Consider the following 20,437-nt stretch of genomic DNA (forward strand, 5'->3'; position numbering starts at 1 on the left):
GCCCAGGTAGTGCAGGTGGCAATGCCCACCCTCCTAGAGGTGAAGTTACTGCAAGTCAGTGGAGGAAGAAGTCCAGCTTCGGGGTCCAGGAGTTGCAGGAAATCCTAGGAGTCGCCTATGAGCTGTCCCTTGCCGGTCGCAAGGTTGCAGGAGGGTCAGTGACTGGCTAGGTCACCAATAAGCACTGGCAAACATAAGCAGGACCTAAAGATGTCTTTGCAGATTTTACCTTAGAGGGGGAGTCAAGGCTGAGGCCAGCAGAAGTTGTTAGAGCCCCCAAGTGTGACCCACAGATGATGAACAAAGGGATTCATAAGGAGGTGTCAACAGCACAACAAAACAGAAGTCCTTGTCGCAGGAGTTGCAGGACAGGGGCTGATCTTCGAGATGCAGAGTGCTAGAAACCAGGGCGTCTCAGCGCCTGAAGATCTCTTGGAGGAAGAGACAACAAGCCTTGGCAAGAGCAACAGTCTTGGTGTACAGGGATTCCACTCCAGTGGCAGAAGCAGGGGCCAAAGTAGGCCACAGATTTACCACCTGGAATGCAGAGCCTTTTGATGTCCGTGGAACAGCAGACCCCATCAGCCAGTCTGCGTTGTCTTGAGGTGCCTGCAGATGCAGGGGAGTGACTCCTTCGCTCCAAGGGAGACTCCTTCATGCTTCCAGGTGCAGAGTCCTTGTGACCCTGAAGGATGCACAGCCTCTCACCACCAGCACCTCCACAGCCTCTCCTCACTCATTCACAGACCCTTTCATTACACCTTTATCACACTGTCTCCTCACCCTTGCACCATACACACCTCCTCGCCCCTTTCTCAGCTTCCCTCTCTCCAACCCTACTCAGTACCACTCACCTTATTTTTCTGTGAGTGACTCATTATACTTGTCCTAACCCCTCATCTAGTCCCTCTACTCGCCCCTCGCTTTAGTGGCTCACTCTCCTTATCATAAACCTCCCCACCCCCCAATTCTTCACCAGTCACTAGCCATATATTTGCTAAAACTCACCTTTGGGGCTTTTACTCATCACCCCCCCCCCCCCAATTGTTTCCTAAACCTCACTTCCAAACTACTCCCAGATAATTGTTAACGCAAGTGTTGCCCATCCCCCAGACTCTCTTGTTGGCGGCCTCTCTGTTTATTCCTACTTAGGCATGTCCTTTCCTCACCGCGCACACTTCCCATGTACTCCCAACGCCTTTCATTGCCCCTCATATTACCTCTTCTCACTGGCATTCCTTACGTGGGGCACAATTTCAAACCGGGCGGAACTACGTTCTATTCCCCACTCTCTCGTACTTTCCTTCCTACTGACATATTCCCACCCCTTATTCCGCTCTTCCTGTCTCACTTACTGCCTTTCCCTCTTTAGCCCCAAACGCTCTTTCCTCTGTTTGAAATTCTTCCCACATTCAACTCCCGTTTTCCCCTCACCTTGCTGGTACCCTCCATTCACACGTCTCTGCAGGAGAAGATGTGTGACTGTGCAAGTGTCTGAAACTATTTATTTCTAGTGTACACCGGCAAGCGAGGAAGTTTATGTTTGTGTGTGCATTCAAATATATTTGTATTGAGAACCCATGTGTGCGCGAATGTGTGTATTTCTACTGTATGTGCATTTAAAGATATATGTGTGTGTATTGTAATAAACACAAGGGCATGTGTTAATCAATCTGTGTGCATCCATACAAGAATATATCTTTATGTGTTTTTTGTGTATTAGAAGAATCTTATTGTGGCGTTGTTATCTGCATGCATTTCTTTTGTGTATGAGTGCAAATAAGGACTTGGGCGTTTTTCTTTGAATGCAAGCATTTATCTTTGTTTTGTCTATCAGTCCACATGCTCAAGTGTATGTCTGTATAACACATGATTATTGGCTTGTTCAATTATGTTGTCATACTTACATTTGTGTAACATACATCTGCCTTAGGTATGCCTTATGAAGTTGTGATGTCTTGACTGTCCATTTTTCTAATGTTTTTGTATTCTGTGCAGCCCAGGGTCGATTTTGTGGCAGTTGCTGTGTCTAATGTGCTCTGTGTATTTTCAGAGGGGCTTTTATCAGGGGCTATGATAGAAACCACTGTGTGAGGTACTCGTGGGGATGTAATCTGCATAAGAGGAATAGTGTATCACTCACTGACCCCACAATTATTATTACTTCTTAATAAATAGTATTAATGACACTATGCACTATGGGCATCATTTAGATTTAACGGAGCAGGAAGCTCATTAGGAATGAATAAATACCATCCTTGCAGCAGCAGAGTCTCTGCTGCCACAACATCTGACATGGTCTTCTGACAGCTGAGCCGGAAGGTCACAGTGAAGGTCACCTCTTTATACGGTCACCTCTATGGTAAACGCTCCCTACTTCTGACCATCTCTACATTTCCATGTCCTGGACAGCTAATGAAGAAAGGGCGGTCCAGGGCAGAGTAATCAACCAATGCATTGTTTTTTGTTTTTTTTTCATTTTTAAGAATCAAACTCATACTTTGGGAGCCTGTTTCTCGAAAACAATATTTTCCGAGTTGATGTAAGAAACATGGCAGCTGTTCAGCAAAGTTCAGTGCCTTCGGTTGGTCCACTGAAGGTAAAGAAGTCCTCCACCATAGAAGCAGAAACCAGCCCCTCCAATGATAGAGTGGACAATTGTGCCGCCCACATGGGTCTAAATGGCGCTTAAGTTTTCATGCATCATTGTATGCTTCCATAATGAAAAATATCACCGCAGATACAATGCACAGATGTATATTTTAGGAAGCTGGCCTGGTGTGCGGTGGGTACCCAAGGTACTTACACCCTATACCAGGTCCAGGTATCCCCTCTTAGTAAAGTGCAGGCAGTGACCAGAAGCTAGGCTCTCTAGAGGTAGCTGTGAATGAGCAGCCAAAGGCTTATTTAGGAGACATACAAAAGCTCATGCAATACCACTGTAGTCACACAGCACTTACACACATGAAAGAAAATACTCAGTTGTACAAAAATAAAGGTACTTTAGTTTTGGCACAGATTATCACAAATCACTAGACAGGTGACCCACCCTTAGGAAGTAAGTAATCCACTAAATATATCCACTAGCAATCAGAAATAGCCATAGAAAAGGTTAGAAAACAGAGCAAACAGTAATAACGAAGAGCGACCCTAGGGGGAGCACAAACCATGTACTGAAAAAAAAAAAAGGGAATGCTAACAAGGTACGCCCGCCTAGGTAAGTAAAATGTGCAGAGGGGAGCTGGGATATTAGAAACTCACAAAGGTAAGTTCTACACTACCCCCCCCAGTGACCAGGAATGCAGGAGTAAAACAGGATTTTCCCCAAACCACTCAAAAAGAGGAAGAGAAGAAAAAGAAGACACCCAGAGAACACTGCAAGAAAACCAGTGGTGGATTCCTGAAGAAAGACCACCTGTGGAGAGAGGAGACCAAGTCCCAGAGTCACAGTGGAGTCCAGGAGGAGTAGGAAGTACTACCTTCCCAGCTGTGGATGCAGGAGTTGGTCAACCGTTCTGAAGAACAGGTCAGCACTGCAGCCCAGGAGCCGGTAAAGAGTTCCAGATGGATGCAGAAGATGTTCCACGCCTGAAGGAAGATTGCAGATGGGTGTCGGTGCAGGAGGCAAACTCGCGTTTAGTGGAAAAGAGGTGCTGCCGGGGACCAGCAAGGCCCAGGAGGGCTCAACCCAGGAAGGGGAATCACAGGGGACCCTCACCATCGCAGAGAGTTCACAGGATGAGAGGCAGAAACCACAGAAGTCCCACAGGACGGGGACACAGAAGTCACAGAAGAAGCCCACGCAGCAGTACAAAAGTGGATCCCATGCCTGTAGGAAAATACCATCTTCCTTTGCATGTTACCCCCATTTTTACCTGTATGTCAGTATGTTTTTGTCTATCTCACTGGGATCCTGCTGGTCAGGACCCCAGTGCTCATAGTTTATGGCCTAATGTGTGTGTCTGTATAGTGCTTGACTGTCACTGAGGCTCTGCTAATCAGAACCTCAGTGCTTATGCTCTTTCTGCTTTTAAATTTGTCACTGTAGGCTAGTGAATTCATTTACCAATTTCAATTGGCACACTGGACCCCCCTTATAAGTCCCTACTATGGTACATAGGTAACCAGGGCATTGGGGTTCCAGGAGATCCATATGGGCTGCAGCATTTCTTTTGCCACCCATAGATAGCTCAGACAAACCCATGCACAGGCCTGCCATTGCAGCCTGCGTGAATTAACGCACATGTTATTTCACAGTCATTTTCACTGCACTTAAGTAACTTATAAGTCACCTATATGTCTAACCTTCACTTGCTGAAGGTTAGGTGCAAAGTGCACTAGCAAAGGTGCCCCCACATAGTTCAGGGCCATTTCCCGGGACTTTGTGAGTGCGGGGACGCCATTACACGTGTGCACTACATTTAGGTCAATATCTATATGTAGCTTCACAATGGTAACTCGAATATGGCCATGTAACATGTCTAACATCATGGAATAGTCCCCCCCATTCCAAATCTGTTATTGGGGAGCCAATTCGATGCTTCCTGGGGGCTCCACCATGGACCCCCAAGTACTGCCAAACCAGCTCTCTGAGGCCTGCACTGCAGCTACAGCTGCTGCCACCTCACAGACAAGGATTCTGCCCGCCTGGTGTCTGAGAAGCTCAGTCCCAGGAAGGCAGAACAAAGCATTTCCTCTGAGAGCAGGGTGTTACACCCTCTCCCTTTGGAAATAGATGTTACAAGCTGGGGAAGGGTAGCCTCCCCCAGCCTCTGGAAATGCTTTGAAGGGCACAGATGGTGCCCTACTTGCATAAGCCAGTCTTCACCGGTTCAGGGACCCCTTGTCCCATGCTCTGGCGCGAAATTGAACAAAGGAAAGGGGAGTGACCACTCCCCTGTCCATCACCACCCTAGGGGTGGTGCCCAGAGCTCCTCCAGTGTGTCCCAGACAGCCATCTTGCTTTGCAAGGTGTGGGGGCACTCTGGAGGGCTCTGAGTGGCCAGTGCCAGCAGGTGACGTCCGAGACCCCTCCTGATAGTTCCATACCTGATAAGGTGTTCCATACCTGATAAGGTAGCCAATCCCCCTCTCAGGGCTATTTAGGGTCTCTCCTGGGGGTTCTCTTCAGATTCTGCTTGCAAGTTTCCTTCAGGAATCCTCTGCAACTACTACTTCATCCTCTGGCCTCGGATCAATCGCAGCCTGCTCTAGGTACCGCTGTAACAGCAACAAAGTATCCACAAGGGATACTTTTCCTCTGCAACTTCATCTCCAGCCAGCAACGGCAACAGTTTCTAAGCTGCTAGAACACTACTACATTTCACTAATAAGGTGTAAGTACCCAAGGTACCCACTACAAACCAGGCCAGCCTCCTACAATGCTGCAGGAGAACCACGCAGGAGGCTGGGATTTGCAAGAAGGAGGGCTGGGGACTGGAGCAGCACATCGCCTCAAGATCCCTTGGATGAGACGCAAACAAGCCTGCAAGAGAACAAATGCACGGGGTGCTACCCTGCGTGGGAAGGCAAAGGCTTATCTCCACCAAAGTTGGACAGCTGGCAGAGAGGACCAAGAGGACTACTCTGGACCACCACCCGTGATGCAGGATCCATGCAGCTCAGCAGGGGAGGGGATCCATGCAGCTGGTCGTCGCTTGTTGTAGGTGTCTGTGGTTGCAGGGAAGTGACTCCTTCACTCCAAGGGAGATTTGTTTTTTTCTTCTTCTGCAGGACGAAGAGTTGCTGGTTTCTGAGGATGCACAGTGAGGAAACTGTTGCAAAGCTGGCAGGAACTCTGGATACAATGTTGCAGAAGAGTCTTCCTCGTGAATCTGCAGCTTGTGGGTTCCTGGAGGGTCCAGTCCCAGTTCCGGAGGCCAGAAGTCGAAGTAAAGATTGTAGAGGAGTCCTGCTGAAATCTCACAGCCTAATCTGAGGACCCACCCAAAGAGCGAGACCCTATATAGACCTGAAAGGGGGACTGGTCACCTAACCAGGTAAGCACCTATCAGGAGGGGGCTCTGACATCAAAAGCCTCTGCCCAACTTGGATTCAAGATGGCAGAATCAAGTGGCCACCTGGAGAAGCTCTGGGCCCCAACCCTGGGGTGGTGATGGACAGGGGAGTGGTCACTTCACCTTTCCATTGTCCAGTTTCACGCCAGATCAGGGACTGGGGGTCCCTGAACCGGTGTGGACTGGTTTATGCACGAGGGCACCAAATGTGCCCTTCAAAGCAAACCAGTGGCTTGGGAGGCTACCCCTCCCAAGCCAGTCACACCTATTTCCAAAGGGAGAGGATGTTACCTCCCTCTCCCAAAGGAAATCCTTTGTTCTGCCTTCCTGGGCTTGATCAGATCAAGCATTAGGAGGGCAGAAACCTGTCTGAGGGGTGGCAGCAGCTGGGCTGCCCGAGAAGCCCTGTAATACTATAGCAGTGACCTATGTCCAGTACATATATAAAATGGCGTCCCTGCACTCGTGAAGTCCAGTAAAATGGTGCTGGAGTTTGTGGGGGCACCTCTGCTAGTGGAGGGGTGCCCTCACACAGGTACCTGCACCCTGCCCTCTGGGTTGAGAGGGCCTGCCATAGGGGTGACTTATGGTGACCTGGTGCAGTGACCTGAAGTGAAATCAGGTGCATGCAGACTGCAATGCCAGGCTTGCTGAACCCTTTGCATGGGCTCCCTATGGGTTGCAGAATAAGAGAATAAGTGCTGCAGCCCATAGGGATCCCCTGGAACCAAAATGCCCTGGGTACCTATTATTTTTTTAATCGGTCTCTGTATGAATGTCTTGGCACATGAACCTCCCCTAGCACGACTCCTCAGGTCTCGATTGCTAGTGACACTCAAGTGCACCAACCTACTTACTACAAAGGCAGTGATGGAACTTCTCTCAGTTTAAGAGATGAGATACAACATTGGCTTAGTGACAGAGTAACAAGTAATGGAAGGCTCAGTTTGGACAAAGTCGTCATAGTGGGCAACTTATCAGAGCGGACATTAAATTCAGAGCCTCATTCAATACCTTCAGCACTGCTTTCTCTACTTGCCAACTACCCTGATTCCTGATAGGTCACATTATATCCTGATGCAAGCAGCTGCTTCACATTGTCTGATTAGTGGAAAAAACAATGTCCTAAGAAAAACATATAACATCACAAACAGACTTCAATGTAAATGAACAGATTTTCAGCACCCACTCATTTACCTGTAAACTGGTGTTCCAATTTGCTAGCCATGGCTCAATGTATTAGAGTAGGAGGATGAGCTCAACCTGTCAACATCACCCATGCCCCCACCTCCCCCCTCCTTACCTCCAAACTACATCAACTCAGCAATTATCTGTGCTGGGCCATGTGTGTAAAAAATAAAATAAAAATACAAATAAAACAGTACACGACACAAGCATACCGTTTCAGCTCCAAGGTTCTGCAATCCAGTATAGGTCCTGTCCAACTGTTAAGGAAAGTCAATTAAAATAGCAAATTTAGAATGTGCCTACTACAAGAAAACTGTTAAAAGGCACCCCAACTCTCATCACATCGCATGAAAAAGTTTGCAAGAATAGGTTTATTCAATTAAATTAGGCTTTTTAGCAATTTAACCAAATAATACACAATTAAACTTACCTCGTATAAGAATATTCAGCGGAAAGAAATAACAGGACTATTACAGATAATTCCACCATAAGACAATTTCCTAGAAATACTAAAAAACTCACAAGACATTTATGCAAGACTTCTACGTCTCAAATCACTTTCAAACCAACAATTTATGGGACATATGCTGGGCTGCATCTTGCTTTCCGTCCACTTACCAAACTTTTTTTTTTTTATTGCTCTGCCACTTGGATGTCTAACAGTAAAATGACCTCTATGAGCATGACAAACAGCGGACACCTTCTTCATGGTCATGAACTGGCCTTAACTTTCAACCAAAAACAAAACACCTGAAAAGCAACTGTTCTTTATGCAACCTAAACATCCACCTGAACAGTAAAATTAATTTATATTACATACAATACAATGTTCACTACAGTCACAGTAACATTCAGAAAATTATTCCAAATTTCCCAAAACTGGAAACAAAATCACACGGATTTCCTGACTGAAAACAGTGGAACACAAAAGAAACCAGAATTTAGTGACTAATCCAAAAGGGTGCTGGGATTTACATCATTGTCATGCTCATTATAGATGCCCACTAGGATGACTTGCAGATGAAGAGATGGTGGCGGTGAAGGCAGTGCCTCACCACCGGTGCTCACAGAAACCTTCTGGGGGGAGCTGACTTCGGCACTCTGGGCAACAGCTCAGCAGCAGCAATGGCGATCCACTGCGGCTTCCTGTGACCGTGAGAATGAGCAAACAAAGTATGGGAGACAGATAGTGAGGGGAAAAAGCCAGGTGGTGTGGCAGCTTAATGGCCTAGTGGTTCAGTAGATCATTCGTGGAGCCGGAGCACGAAGCAATTTATCTTGTATGGCTCCTACTTTTCTTGCAGGTCCTGTTCCTCGATGTCTTGTGAACTGTAAAGGAACAGCTACAGTCACCACATGGCGCTAAGTGCACAGCAGAGTCTTGGGGGCATAAAATAGGTGGTGACGGGGATGATAACAGGTTACATTTCTGCATCCTGGATTTAATGAATGCTGCTTCAACATTTCCACAGCTAGAACTTTTTCTTCAAGGGTCAATTTTGGAATTTGCCTAATTTTTAGTCTTGCAGCTTTCAGAAACTCCAGCCAAACGGAGTTCCACTTCACTGCTTTCAAGGAGTTGGGAGGGAGGTAGTAGGGTGGCATTTAAAAAGGATCAGGTTACTTACCCTGTAAGCTTCTGTAGTACTGTAGATTCACATGCTCTGCATACTCCTGCCATTTAGTGTTGGGTCCGGAGTGGTGCAAGTTGTTTTTCCCCAAAGAAGTGGTTTGAGTCACAAGGTGAAAATAAGTTAATTACCTGTAACTGCAGCTCTCCAGTATTGGAATCTTTCATAGATTCACATTCTTGAATCATTCCCTGTCGTCAAAGTGGGAGTCCCACTGTAACTTAATAAACAAATATATATAACTATTGTAGGCTATAATGGCAATGAAGGAGTCAGTTTAATAACCTATGAATGTCCTTTTTAAATAAAGGACCAAATGAACTATAACTAATCAGGCGACAACACTCCCAACAGAGGCTGATTCCCTCAGATTTTCTACTCCACATTGTGTGAAGGAAGTCTCCCTGAGCTCTGCTCAGTTCTTCAGCTATTACTTCTTTTTGGACTTGTCTAGTATGGCCTAGTCTACGATGGCCTCATCTATGAAGGGCCTCATCTATGACGGTCATCTACTATGCTCTGCATAGACTGTAAAGCAGTTCCTCCATACAAGCGGTGGCTAGCCTGTAGGAGTTGCACTTGATTGGGAAAGTGTGCGTAGCACTGCCTGACCTACACTAGCTTGCTTGCGTGCGTGCTATGAGATTATTTCCAAGGAAGGCCATAGCAGCTCCCTTTTTCCGAATAGTGTGTGCTCTGGGAGAATCGGGTGAAGGTCTTTTGGCGTTAATGTAGAAAGTTTGCATAGATGTGACTCTCCATCTGGCTATGCTGGATTTGGAAATTGGGTTGCCTGCATGAGGTGGGGAAAAGACTATAAAAGTTGTTTGATTTTCCTAAAGTCTTTAGTTCTGAACCCTTTTGACATCTAATGTATGAAGGGTTCCTTCTGCACCGAATCTGGTTGTGGGAAGAAAACTGGGAGCTCAATAGACTGATTGAGAAGAAACTATTAAACCACTTTCAGTATTAACTTAGGACTAGAGCAAAGAACTACTTTATCTATGAATTTGGAAGAAAGGTTCTTCTAAGGTTAGTGCCCGGAGCGCACGTACACATCTGAGTGATGTGACGGTGACTAAGAAAACCACCTTCCATGAAAGAAATTGAAGTGGACATGAGTGAAGTAATTCGAATGGGGGAGTCATGAATCTGGTGAGTACAATGTTAAGGTTCCACGAGGGGGCTGGAGGCACCCAAGGTGGTAAAACTCATTTAAGTCCTTCCATGACAACCTTTATTATTGGAATTATAAATAAGGAAATGTGTTCCCTATTTTGAAGATATGAAGCTATAGCTGCAAGATGGTGGCAAACAGAAGCATAAGTAAAACTTGGCTTCTGCAAATGAGTAGGTAGCAAATAATGTCTTGTGCTGTGGCTTTGACAGGGATTAATGTGTTTTGGTTGGCAGTAGCAAACAAAACATTTCCCTTTTGCAGCATAACAGCCTCTAGTTGTCGGTCTGCGTGCTTTCTCGGGAACGTTCATACATTCTGCAAGTAAACCTAGTTAACCAAACTCTATGACCTCAGGAGCCAAACTGCAAGGTTGATTGACTTGGGGTCTGGATGCCTGATTTGTCCTTATTTCTGGGTGACAAGTTCTGGCCTGTCAGGGAGCGTCTTGTGTGTGACTACTGAAAGATCTAGGAGTGTGGTGAACGAAAGCTGGCGCAACCAGGTGGGAGAGACAAGGATAATGGTGAGAGATCCTGATCCACCAAAATAGAAAAGAAATGAGAGTGAGAGGTGGAAAAGCATAGGCAAATCTCCCTGACCAACTCATCCATAGAGCGTTGCTCTTGGATAGTGGGTGTGAATACCTGGATGAAAAGTTTGGACATTTTAAATTATCTGCTGTGGTGAAAATAATTAATAGGTGAGCAACCAACCCGTCTGTGATGAGTCTGTGGTCAATGTGATGTGAGAAACAGGGTCTAGAAAAGGCCATCCCTTCGGGAGGTTGCTGGTGTTCCATCGCTGCAAAGAATGGTGAGTTTGGTGGTCTAACAATACTAAATCTTCCAGGTGACCCTGTGACTGAAATCCAATGGTGACACAGACACTGGTATAGGGGACGCATGTCTAGTCTGGCATGGGGAACTATGGCGATGCAAGAAGTCATTTGTAAGGAAATGCCTTCCTTGGCATGGTTACCCCCTGACTTTTTGCCTTTTGTTGATGCCAGTTATGATTGAAAGTGTGCTGAGACCCTGCTAACCAGGCCCCAGCACCAGTGTTCTTTCCCTAAGCTGTACCTTTGTTCCCATAATTGGCACAGCCCTGTCACACAGATAAGTCCCTTGTAAATGGTACCCCTGGTACCAAGGGCCCTGTTGTCAGGGAAGATCTCTAAGGGCTGCAGCATGTCTTATGCCTCCCTCGGGACCCCTCAATTAGCACATGCACATTGCCTCACAGCTTGTGTGTGCTGGTGGGGAGAAAATGACTAAGTCGCAATGGCATTCCCCTCAGAGGGCCATGCACACCTCTCACTGCCTGTGGCATAGGGAAGTCACCCCTCTAGCAGGCCTTACAGCCCTAAGGCAGGGTGAAAAAAACCATAGGTGAGGGCATACGTGCATGAGCCCCTACAGTGTCTAAGCAAAACCTTAGACACTAAGTGCAGGGTAGCCATAAAGAGACTATGTTCTGGGAGTCTGTCAAATACGAACTCCACAGTTCCATAATGGCTACACTGAAATCTGGGAAGTTTGGTATCAAATTTCTCAGCACAATAAATGCACACTGATGCAAGTGTGGGATTTATTGCAAAATACACCCACAGGGCATCTTAGAGATGCCCCCAGAATACCAGTCTGAGTCCTAGTGCTAGGCTAACCAGTTTCTACCAGCCTGCCACAATCAGACGAGTTTCTGGCCACATGGGCTGAGTGCCTTTGTCACTCTGTGGCCAGGAACAAAGCCTGTACTGGGTGGAGGTCACCTCCCCCTGCAGGAACTGTAACCCCTGGCGGTGAGCCTCAAAGGCTCATGCCTTTTGTTACAGCACCCCAGGGCATCCCAACTAGTGGAGATGCCCTCCCCTCCGGCCACTGCCCCCCACTTTTGGCGGCAAGGCTGGAGGAGAGAATGAGGAAAAAAATGGAGGAGCCACCCACCAGTCACGATAGCCGCTAAGGTGACCTGAGCTGAGGTGACTCCTGCCTTTAGAAATCCTCCATCTTGAGATTGGAGGATTCCCCCAATAGGAATAGGGATGTGCCCCCCTCCCCTGAGGGAGGAGGCACAAACAGGGTGTAGCCACCCTCCAGGACAGTAGCCATTGGCTACTGCCCCCCAGACCTAAACACACCCCTAAATTTAGTATTTAGGGTCGACCCTGAACCCAGGAAATCAGATTCCTGCAACCTGAAAGAAGGACTGCTGACCTGAAAGCCCCGCAGAGAAGACAGAGACGGCAACTGACTTGGCCCCAGGCCTACTGGCCTGTCTCCAGACTCAAGAACCTGCACAGCAGCGCATCCAACAGGGACCAGCGACCTCTGAGGACTCAGAGGACTGCCCTGAACCCGAAGGCACCAAGAAACTCCAGAGAACAGCGGCACTGTTCAAAAACAGCAAAAACGTTGCAACTTTTTAGCAACTTCCAAAGAACACTCTTGCCGCCGGAAGCGTGAGACCTCTCACTCTGCACCTGATGCCCCCTGCTCGAGCTCCAGAGAACTAACACTGCAGAGAGAACTCCCAGGGAACTCCAACAACGTGAGTAACCTAAGTTGACCCCCCCCCCTGCAGCGACGCCTGCAGAGAGGATCCAGAGGCTCCCCCTGACCGCGACTGCCTGGTAACAAAGGAACCCGACGACTGGACAAAGTACTGCACCGCCCCCAGGACCGAGATGAACCACCTTCCAATGCAGGAGTGACCAGCAGGCAGCCCTCTTCCTAGCCCAGTCGGTGGCTGGCCTTGAGAAGCCCCCCTGTGCCCTGCCTGCATCGCCTAAGTGACCCCTTGGTCCCTCCATTGCTTTCAAAAGCAAACCCGATGCCTACTTAGCACACTGCACCCGGCCGCCCCTGTGCTGCTGAGGGTGTGTTTTGTGTGCCTGTTTGTGTCCCCCCTCCCCGGTCTGCTCCCTGAGGACGCAGGCCGTTACCTGCTAGCAGACTGGAACCGGAGCACCCCTGATCTCCATAGCCACCTATGTGTTTTGGGCCCTCCTTTGAGCTCTGCTCCTGACAGGCCCCGTGTTGCTGGTGCGGTGACTTTGGGGTCGCCTTGAACTCTCAACGGTGGGCTGCCTGTGCCCAGGAGACTAACTGTGTAAGTGCTTTACTTACTTGAAAAACTTAACCAAACTGAACTTCCACAGTAACTGTTGATTTTTGCAGTGCCCACTTAAATAGCTTATTGCCATTTTAACTAAAACTGTGTGTACTACTGTTTTGAATCAAAGTTTTATACTTACCTGTGTGAAGTACCTTGCATTTTATATACTTACCTCAAATCTTGAATCTTGTGGTTCTAAAATAAATTAAGAAAATATATTTTTCTATATAAAAACTATTGGCCTGGAGTTACGTCTTTGAGTGTGTGTTCCTCATTTATTGCCTGTGTGTACAACAAATGCTTAACACTACCCTTTGATAATCCTACTGCTCGACCACACTACCACAAAATAGAGCATTAGAATGATCTAATTTGCCACTATCAACCTCTAAGGGGAACCCTTGGATTGTGCACACAATCTCTCACTTTGAGATAGTATATACAGAGCCAACATCCTACATCACTGTGGAAAAGTACCCTCTTTTTGGCATGCCTGCTGTTATTGTGTTTTGACTGGGTTTACTGGGATCCTGCTAACCAGGACCCCAGTGACTGTGCTCTCTCCCCCTCTAAATTTGGTTGCACACCCCACAACTGACATACTGGTGCCCGTATACGAGTCCCCAGTATATGGTACTTAGGTACCCAGGGATTTGGGGCACCAGGGGTTCCTCATGGGCTGCAGCATGTATTGTGCCATCCACGGGATCCCATGCAAAATATGTCTGCAGGCCTGCCATTGCAGCCTGCGTGAAAAGTTGCATGCACTCTTTCACTACAGGTCACTGCACCAGGCCACTAAGCCACCCCTATGGGAAGCCCTCCTACCCCAGAGGGCAGTGTAGGTACCTGTGTGTGACGGCACCCTGCATGAGCAAAGGACCCCTACGAACGCCAGCTCCATTACACTGGACCTCCTAAGTGAGGGAAAGCCATTTTACCTATGTACTGGACACAGATCACTACTTCTGTCCAGCTACATAATGGTAACTACGAACCTGGGCAAGTTTGGTATCAAACATGACGGAATCATACCCCGTTGTATGATTCCATGCACTCTGGGGACTCCTTCGAGGACCCCCAATATTGCTCCAACTAGTCTTATGGAGTTTTCCAGGCAGCCTGCACTGCTACCAGACAGGTTTCTGCCCTCCTCCTGCTGCCGCTTGACCAGCTCAGGCAGAGGATGGCAGAAAAAAGGATTTCCTGTGAGAGAGGGAGGTAACACCCTCTCCCTTGGAAATAAGTGTTACATGGCTTGGGAGGGGTAGCCTACCCAAGCCACTGGCATGCTTTGATGGGCATATTTGGTGCCCTCCCTGCATAAACCATTTTGCACTAGTCCAGGGACCCCCAGTTCCTGGTTTGGCCCACCCCAGGGTGGTGCCCAGAGCTCATCCAGGTGGCCACTTGATTCTGCCATCTTGAATCCAAGGTGGGCAGAGGCTCCTGGGAGCATCTGAGATGCCAGGTCAGGCATTTGACGTCGCAGCCCCCTCCTGGATAGGTGGTCACCCTGCTAGGTGACCAATCCCCATTCCTGGGGTATTTAGGGTCTCCTTCTTAGGTGGGTCCTCAGATTCGATGTGCAAGATTCCAGCAGGACTCCTCTGCTTCATTTACTTCATCTTCTGGCCACTGGGACTGCAACTCGGACCCTCCCAGGAACCAACAATCTTCAACTTCAGCGAGGACTTCGCTCAGCAATATTGTTTATACAGCTCCTTCCAGCTACTGCAACATTTTCCTGGCTGTGCATCCTCTAAGGGTCACTAGTCTTCAGCCTGCACAAGAAGTAAGAAGGAATCTCCCTTGGAATGAAGGAGTCACACCCCTACATTCGCAGGCACCAACTGCAACGACGACCTGCTGTATGGATCTTCTCTCCTCTGGAGCTGCATGCATCCTCCATTACAGCTGGTAGTCTGGAGTGGTCCCCTTGATCCTCTCTAAAAGCTGCCCAACTTGGGAGACGGTAAGCCCTTGCCTCTCCTTGCAGGACAGTACCCCTGTGCACGCGACTCTTGCAACTACCAAGGCTTCCTTGTTCCTCCTCCAAGGGATCTTCAGACTCCGTGTAGCCCTGCCCCCCAGCAATCCATCCTGCAAAGCAGTCTCCTGCCTGCTGCTCCAGCGACGTGGGACTCCTCTTCGGGTGTGCTGAGTGGGTGTCATTGCGACCCCTGTGCCTGCTGACCGTGGGTCGCTTCTGGGGCCTTTCTCCTCTTTTTGTGACTCTCCCAGCTGCCAAAAGTCACCCCGGACTCCCCTTATTGGGTGGAGTCCCCTGGACCTTGTTGGTCCTCTTCAGCCTTGCAAAACTGCCTTCTCTGACTCTTGCATTTGCCAAGGCTTGTTGGTGGTTTTCCCGCACAGTAACATCCTGCATCACGATCACCAACGCGGGACATCACTTGCACCACTTCTGGAACTCCTCTTCTGCTCATGTGCTGCACTGCTGACTTCCTTCATCATCTGTCGACCTGGTCCTTCATCCACAGAAGGGTAGGCTCCTTCCACAAGTGGACACTCCATCACAAACTGGACTTTGCAGTTCCTCTTCGGTCAGGATCCACCTTGTCTGGGTCTTGCACAATCTTTTTCTAAAGTCCTCCCTTGGTGTTTGGGGAAAACCAGGTACTTTACTCTCCTAGTTGCTGGGGGGGGGGGCACCCTGGTACTTACTTTTTGGGGATCCTACTTCCTCCAGCTCCCTTCTGATTCCACATCCTTGGGTGGGGGACTGCTTTTCGCATTCCACTTTCTTAGTATATTGTGTGGTGTGGTGATCGCCCATCCCCCCCGCCCCCGGCCCTCATTGCTTGCTATTGCTTTTACCAATGCCTATTGCTTTCTACGCTATTTTCTAATTGCCTAAGGATATATGTAGGAAGTTGGCTCTGTATGCACTATTTCAAAGCAAGAAATGCATGGATGAGCAGCCATTACATATCTAGGAGCAGTGTAAAGCACTTGCAATACCATAGCAGTCACACAGTAACTTATCTCACAAGAAAGGAACCACACAGTGTTACAAAACTGAACGTACTTTATTACAGTAGCACTGAACTAGATTACTTATAGGCAGTCCCCCAACTGGAGGTAAGTACACTATATATATATAAATATATGTAGGAAGTTGGCTCTGTATGTAGTATTTCAAAGTAAGAAATAGCATGCACAGAGTCCAAGGGTTCCCCTTAGAGGTAAGATAGTGGCAAAAAGAGATAATTCTAATGCTCTATTTTGTGGTAGTGTGGTCGAGCAGCAGGCTTATCAGAGGGTAGTGTTAAGCATTTGTTGTACACACACAGGCAATAAATGAGGAACACACACTCAAAAGACAATTCCAGGCCAATAGGTTTTTATATAGAAAGATATATTTTCTTAGTTTATTTTAAGAACCACAAGTTCAAGATTCACAAAATACTTTAAATGAAAGGTATTTCACTTAGGAACTTTAGGAACTTTGAATTAGCAAAATAGCATATACAGTTTTCACACAAATGGCAATAAGCTATTTTAAAACTGGACATAGTGCAATTTTCAACAGTTCCTGGGGGAGGTAAGTGTTTGTTAGTTTTGCAGGTAAGTAAACCACCAACAGGGTTCAAAATTGGGTCCAACGTAGCTCACCGTTGGGGGTTCAGGGCAACCCCAATGTTACCACACCAGCAGCTCAGGGCCGGTCAGGTGCAGAGGTCAAATTGGTGCCCAAAAGGCACAGGCTTCAATGGAGAAGGGGGTGTAGTGTGGTCAGTTTTATGTATCCTTTGCGCATTAGCTTCAGGCTTTAGGCCTTTGTGCACTTTGCCCTGGATGTATGTTATTCCTTTGCTCGCAGCTTAGAGCCTCTGTGCACTTTGCTCTAGATGCTTTTTATTCGGCTTCGTACTTTTATTTTTTAAATAACCAGTTCTACGGTCTTGTTTTATTTTTTATATCACACTGTTTAGCCTACTTCAGCACTGGAGTTCTCAATAACACATTCCTGTTCACTCTGTGCTTCAGTCAAGGATACAGTCTGGTACATTGCCGATAGACGTGGTAGGAGTTTAGTCTTTGGCGTTCTTGCGTAGCCACATTTTGTGATCACGCTGACATGTTAGTTATAAAACACTTCCTTGTCCAAATACATGCAAGAGGGAGATTCCGACCAGGGAACCACAACTAGACGCTGACTGCCTCGTTGCAGGTGCTGAACCAGATCACAGGCCTTTGTTCAGGTATGAGGGTTGATGTCTTCCCAGGGAATCTGAAATGCAAGTTAGAAGCTTAACATGCTGTGCTCGAAATAGTACTAGCTGAGAGAGAGTAGAAATTGTTAACACCATGATAGCGTTATTCTTATGTTTCACTCTCCTCGTGACTATTTCAATCCTACTGTGTTGTATGTTTCTGGTTATTCCGGCTCACGCCTTAATATCTAAAATGCAGTCGTTTTATTAAAACATTATATAAAACTTAAACTGCCTTTGTCATTTGTATATGAGATCATACTGTAAATGAGAGAGCTGGTTTGGATCTGAGTGACCACGACTTCCCTGAGAAGTTCCAAAGATGTCATGCGCTCGGCTCCCAATCATCTCTTACCCCTGGGAGAAATGAGGCACTTCTAGTTAGCCGGAGCAAAACTGGGTTTAGGGTGACAGAGGTCCTTCCAAGTGGGTCAGACTCAGTCCCCCACACCGTGAACGATCCTGCTGCCTAGAAATCCAGTAGCCTCATTTAGGATAATGAGAGCCCACGCGACATGGCACCGCCAACGAGTGGTCTGGCTCTAATTTTCGGGTCCGGCTGACTCTCTCGGTCTCATATATATATATATTGACTCCTCGGTTCCGTAAATGGAGACGTCCATGGGGCTGAGGATTTCCGCCACCACGGGGTAGGTGCATCCTATTACTTAGTGGTCGGTTGTTCAAGCTTGAACTTTGAAAGGAAAACCCCGATATTGGTGTGCCTTCTCTGCCCTAGTGCTATTTTTATAATGGCAAATCCTCAAGTAGTGAACATAGCACTTAATATGCGCCAACCGCTCACGGGACATTTGATAGCACATGGTCTGACGAACCAGGGGGGTCCGGTCACGTTTGTGGTGGACGCCCATGCAGCTTATAGAACGGAGCTTTTTTATTCTTGGGTCGTGTTTCCAGCCGTTCATGAGGGTACAAACACTTTTCATGAATACACTATTGCGAATGTCCCTGGACAGTACAGGGCATATGCATACTTAGAGATACTTTTATCTTATCAAGAACACCATAATTGGCTTGATGGCGCCCTCCCACACACAGTAGCACAAGTTAGGTTAGGTCCACTGAGTAATGATGGTCCTACCTGGCCTTTATTGGCTACATACACACCATATCCTGCGATTGCTAACTTGGCAGTGGCTGACGTTCGTCGTTTATATATAGACTTAGCAACTACATACAGAAGACTGGTTCAATTTGTGATGCAGACTTTAAATACTAATGCAGCGCAAGCTGCTCCGGCGCACCCACATGCTGTGGTTCCAGGTATCAATCTGGCCACTGTACACTCAGTTATGGGTAAAGTACCAGCTAAACGTGAGGAAACTCCATTTTGGCTGGCGCAAAAAATTAATAAGCTGGAAGCAGTATTTCCCCATAGGGGACCTCAGGATAAACATAGAATATTGACGATGTGTTTGCCGTATGGAATGGTTCCTACTGTGGACCATTGTAATACCTGGGGCACGGTGTTTGCCGCGCTCTCTACTACAGCACACGGTACACCAACATTGGCTAATCTACTGCAAGTGCTGAAACAAATTCAAGATGAATATGGGGCTGCCCAGCCTTAGATTTAGGGATGCAGCTGATGGGCAATTTTGCTGCAGTTTCTTCTATTATTTTGAGTAATCTCAAGGGAGAGGCAGTGGCGCTGGCCGTGCGTATGTGTCTTCGAGACGTTCCGCAAATTAATCAGGAGCGGGAACTGCCGAGAATAATAGCTGAAACATATTCAAGTATCGGTCATGATAGCCTTGGGGCTAGACCGCAAAAACCCCAATTACAGGGTAAGAATAGTAAAGATAATACTAAACAACAGTAACCTGAGGGTACTAAAAAGTGCTGGGAGAAAAAACAACAGACACCTAAGAAAGATAGGGGACAATCTCCGCAACCGGAGACCCCGCAGAATAGGTATAATCTCAGGAATAGGGATAATTTGAAGACGCCTGATAGATATCAATATACTGATACACGCCAATCTCGTTCCTTTCAGGACTCCTCGGAAAAGAGAAATGAGAGAGGTGGGCGGTCAGAGCGGAGAACAGAGTACGTGAAACCGAGACAGGAGTCACAACGCTCAACTGAGGTTTCTGTCAAACAAGAAGAGAAACCGATCCAACAAAAGCAGCAATTTAAAAAGAAGAAAGTGGCGGCGGTCTCAGTTAGACATGCCACTCAAGAAGAGAGTTCTCTTGAAGAACAAGACATGGGCGTTAGCACTGTTAGACAGCGTGGCAGAGGTCACAATAGTTAGCCGGAATCTTCTAGAGCATCTGGAGGTGAAAGCAACTGATAACTTCATACAAGTCGAAACAGCAGATATGCGGGTCTCTGATCCCGATAGAGTATATACAGTAACTTTACAATTAGAAGGGGACATTGAACGCACTGTAAACGCCATCTTTTGGGACCGTGTGGTCAAATTGTATGACGTTCTGCTGGCCGAACAGGATTGGCCACCTGACTTTGTTCGTGACTGTCCAGTTGGGGAGGAGGTTATTAGACCTTCATTCTCACCACTTGTTCCGGGAGAACTAGTAGAGTCCTATAGTAAATCATGGGCTCTAGCACAGGCCCCCGCCCTATATAGAAATAATGTGGGGTGGGATAGACATTCACCTTATCATGTAATTCCGATAAAAGGCGAACCTCAGCCACACCCGCAATATCCTATAAAATTTGAAGCAAGGGCATCGGTAAGGAAAATTCTTACACAATTGGAGTACCAGGGAGTAATTGAACCCTGTGTCTCGCCGATGAATAATCCCTTATTTCCAGTAGCAAAACCGGACCATTCTTATAGGATAGTGGTGGATTACAGACATTTAAATGGACATACACGCACATATGCAATACAGAATTCACACAGCGCAGCGCTCATGAATAATATAGTGCGTAAGAAATACAAAACAACATTAGATATCTCGAATGGATTCTTCTGCCAAAATATAGCGCCCGAAAGTAGGGACTATACGAGCTTTAGTGCATTTGGCTCTCAAAAAAAGTTTTGTCGTCTGCCTCAGGGGTATAAGAATAGCCCAGGAC

At 47.3% G+C, this 20,437-nt stretch overlaps 1 protein-coding gene across 2 annotated transcripts in view; it reads right to left on the reverse strand.

Moving 5' to 3' along the window:
- Nucleotides 1-20,437, reverse strand: part of YEATS2 (YEATS domain containing 2) — a 1,667,962-nt gene that overhangs the window by 1,330,749 nt on the left and 316,776 nt on the right. For both annotated transcript variants that reach the window (XM_069213699.1, XM_069213698.1), the window contains exon 9: nt 7,418-7,462. In XM_069213699.1, coding sequence (XP_069069800.1) covers nt 7,418-7,462 — 45 coding nt within the window. The remainder of the gene's footprint in view (nt 1-7,417; nt 7,463-20,437) is intronic.

The sequence above is a fragment of the Pleurodeles waltl genome, chromosome 11, assembly GCF_031143425.1.
Source record: "Pleurodeles waltl isolate 20211129_DDA chromosome 11, aPleWal1.hap1.20221129, whole genome shotgun sequence".
NCBI lineage: Eukaryota > Metazoa > Chordata > Amphibia > Caudata > Salamandridae > Pleurodeles > Pleurodeles waltl.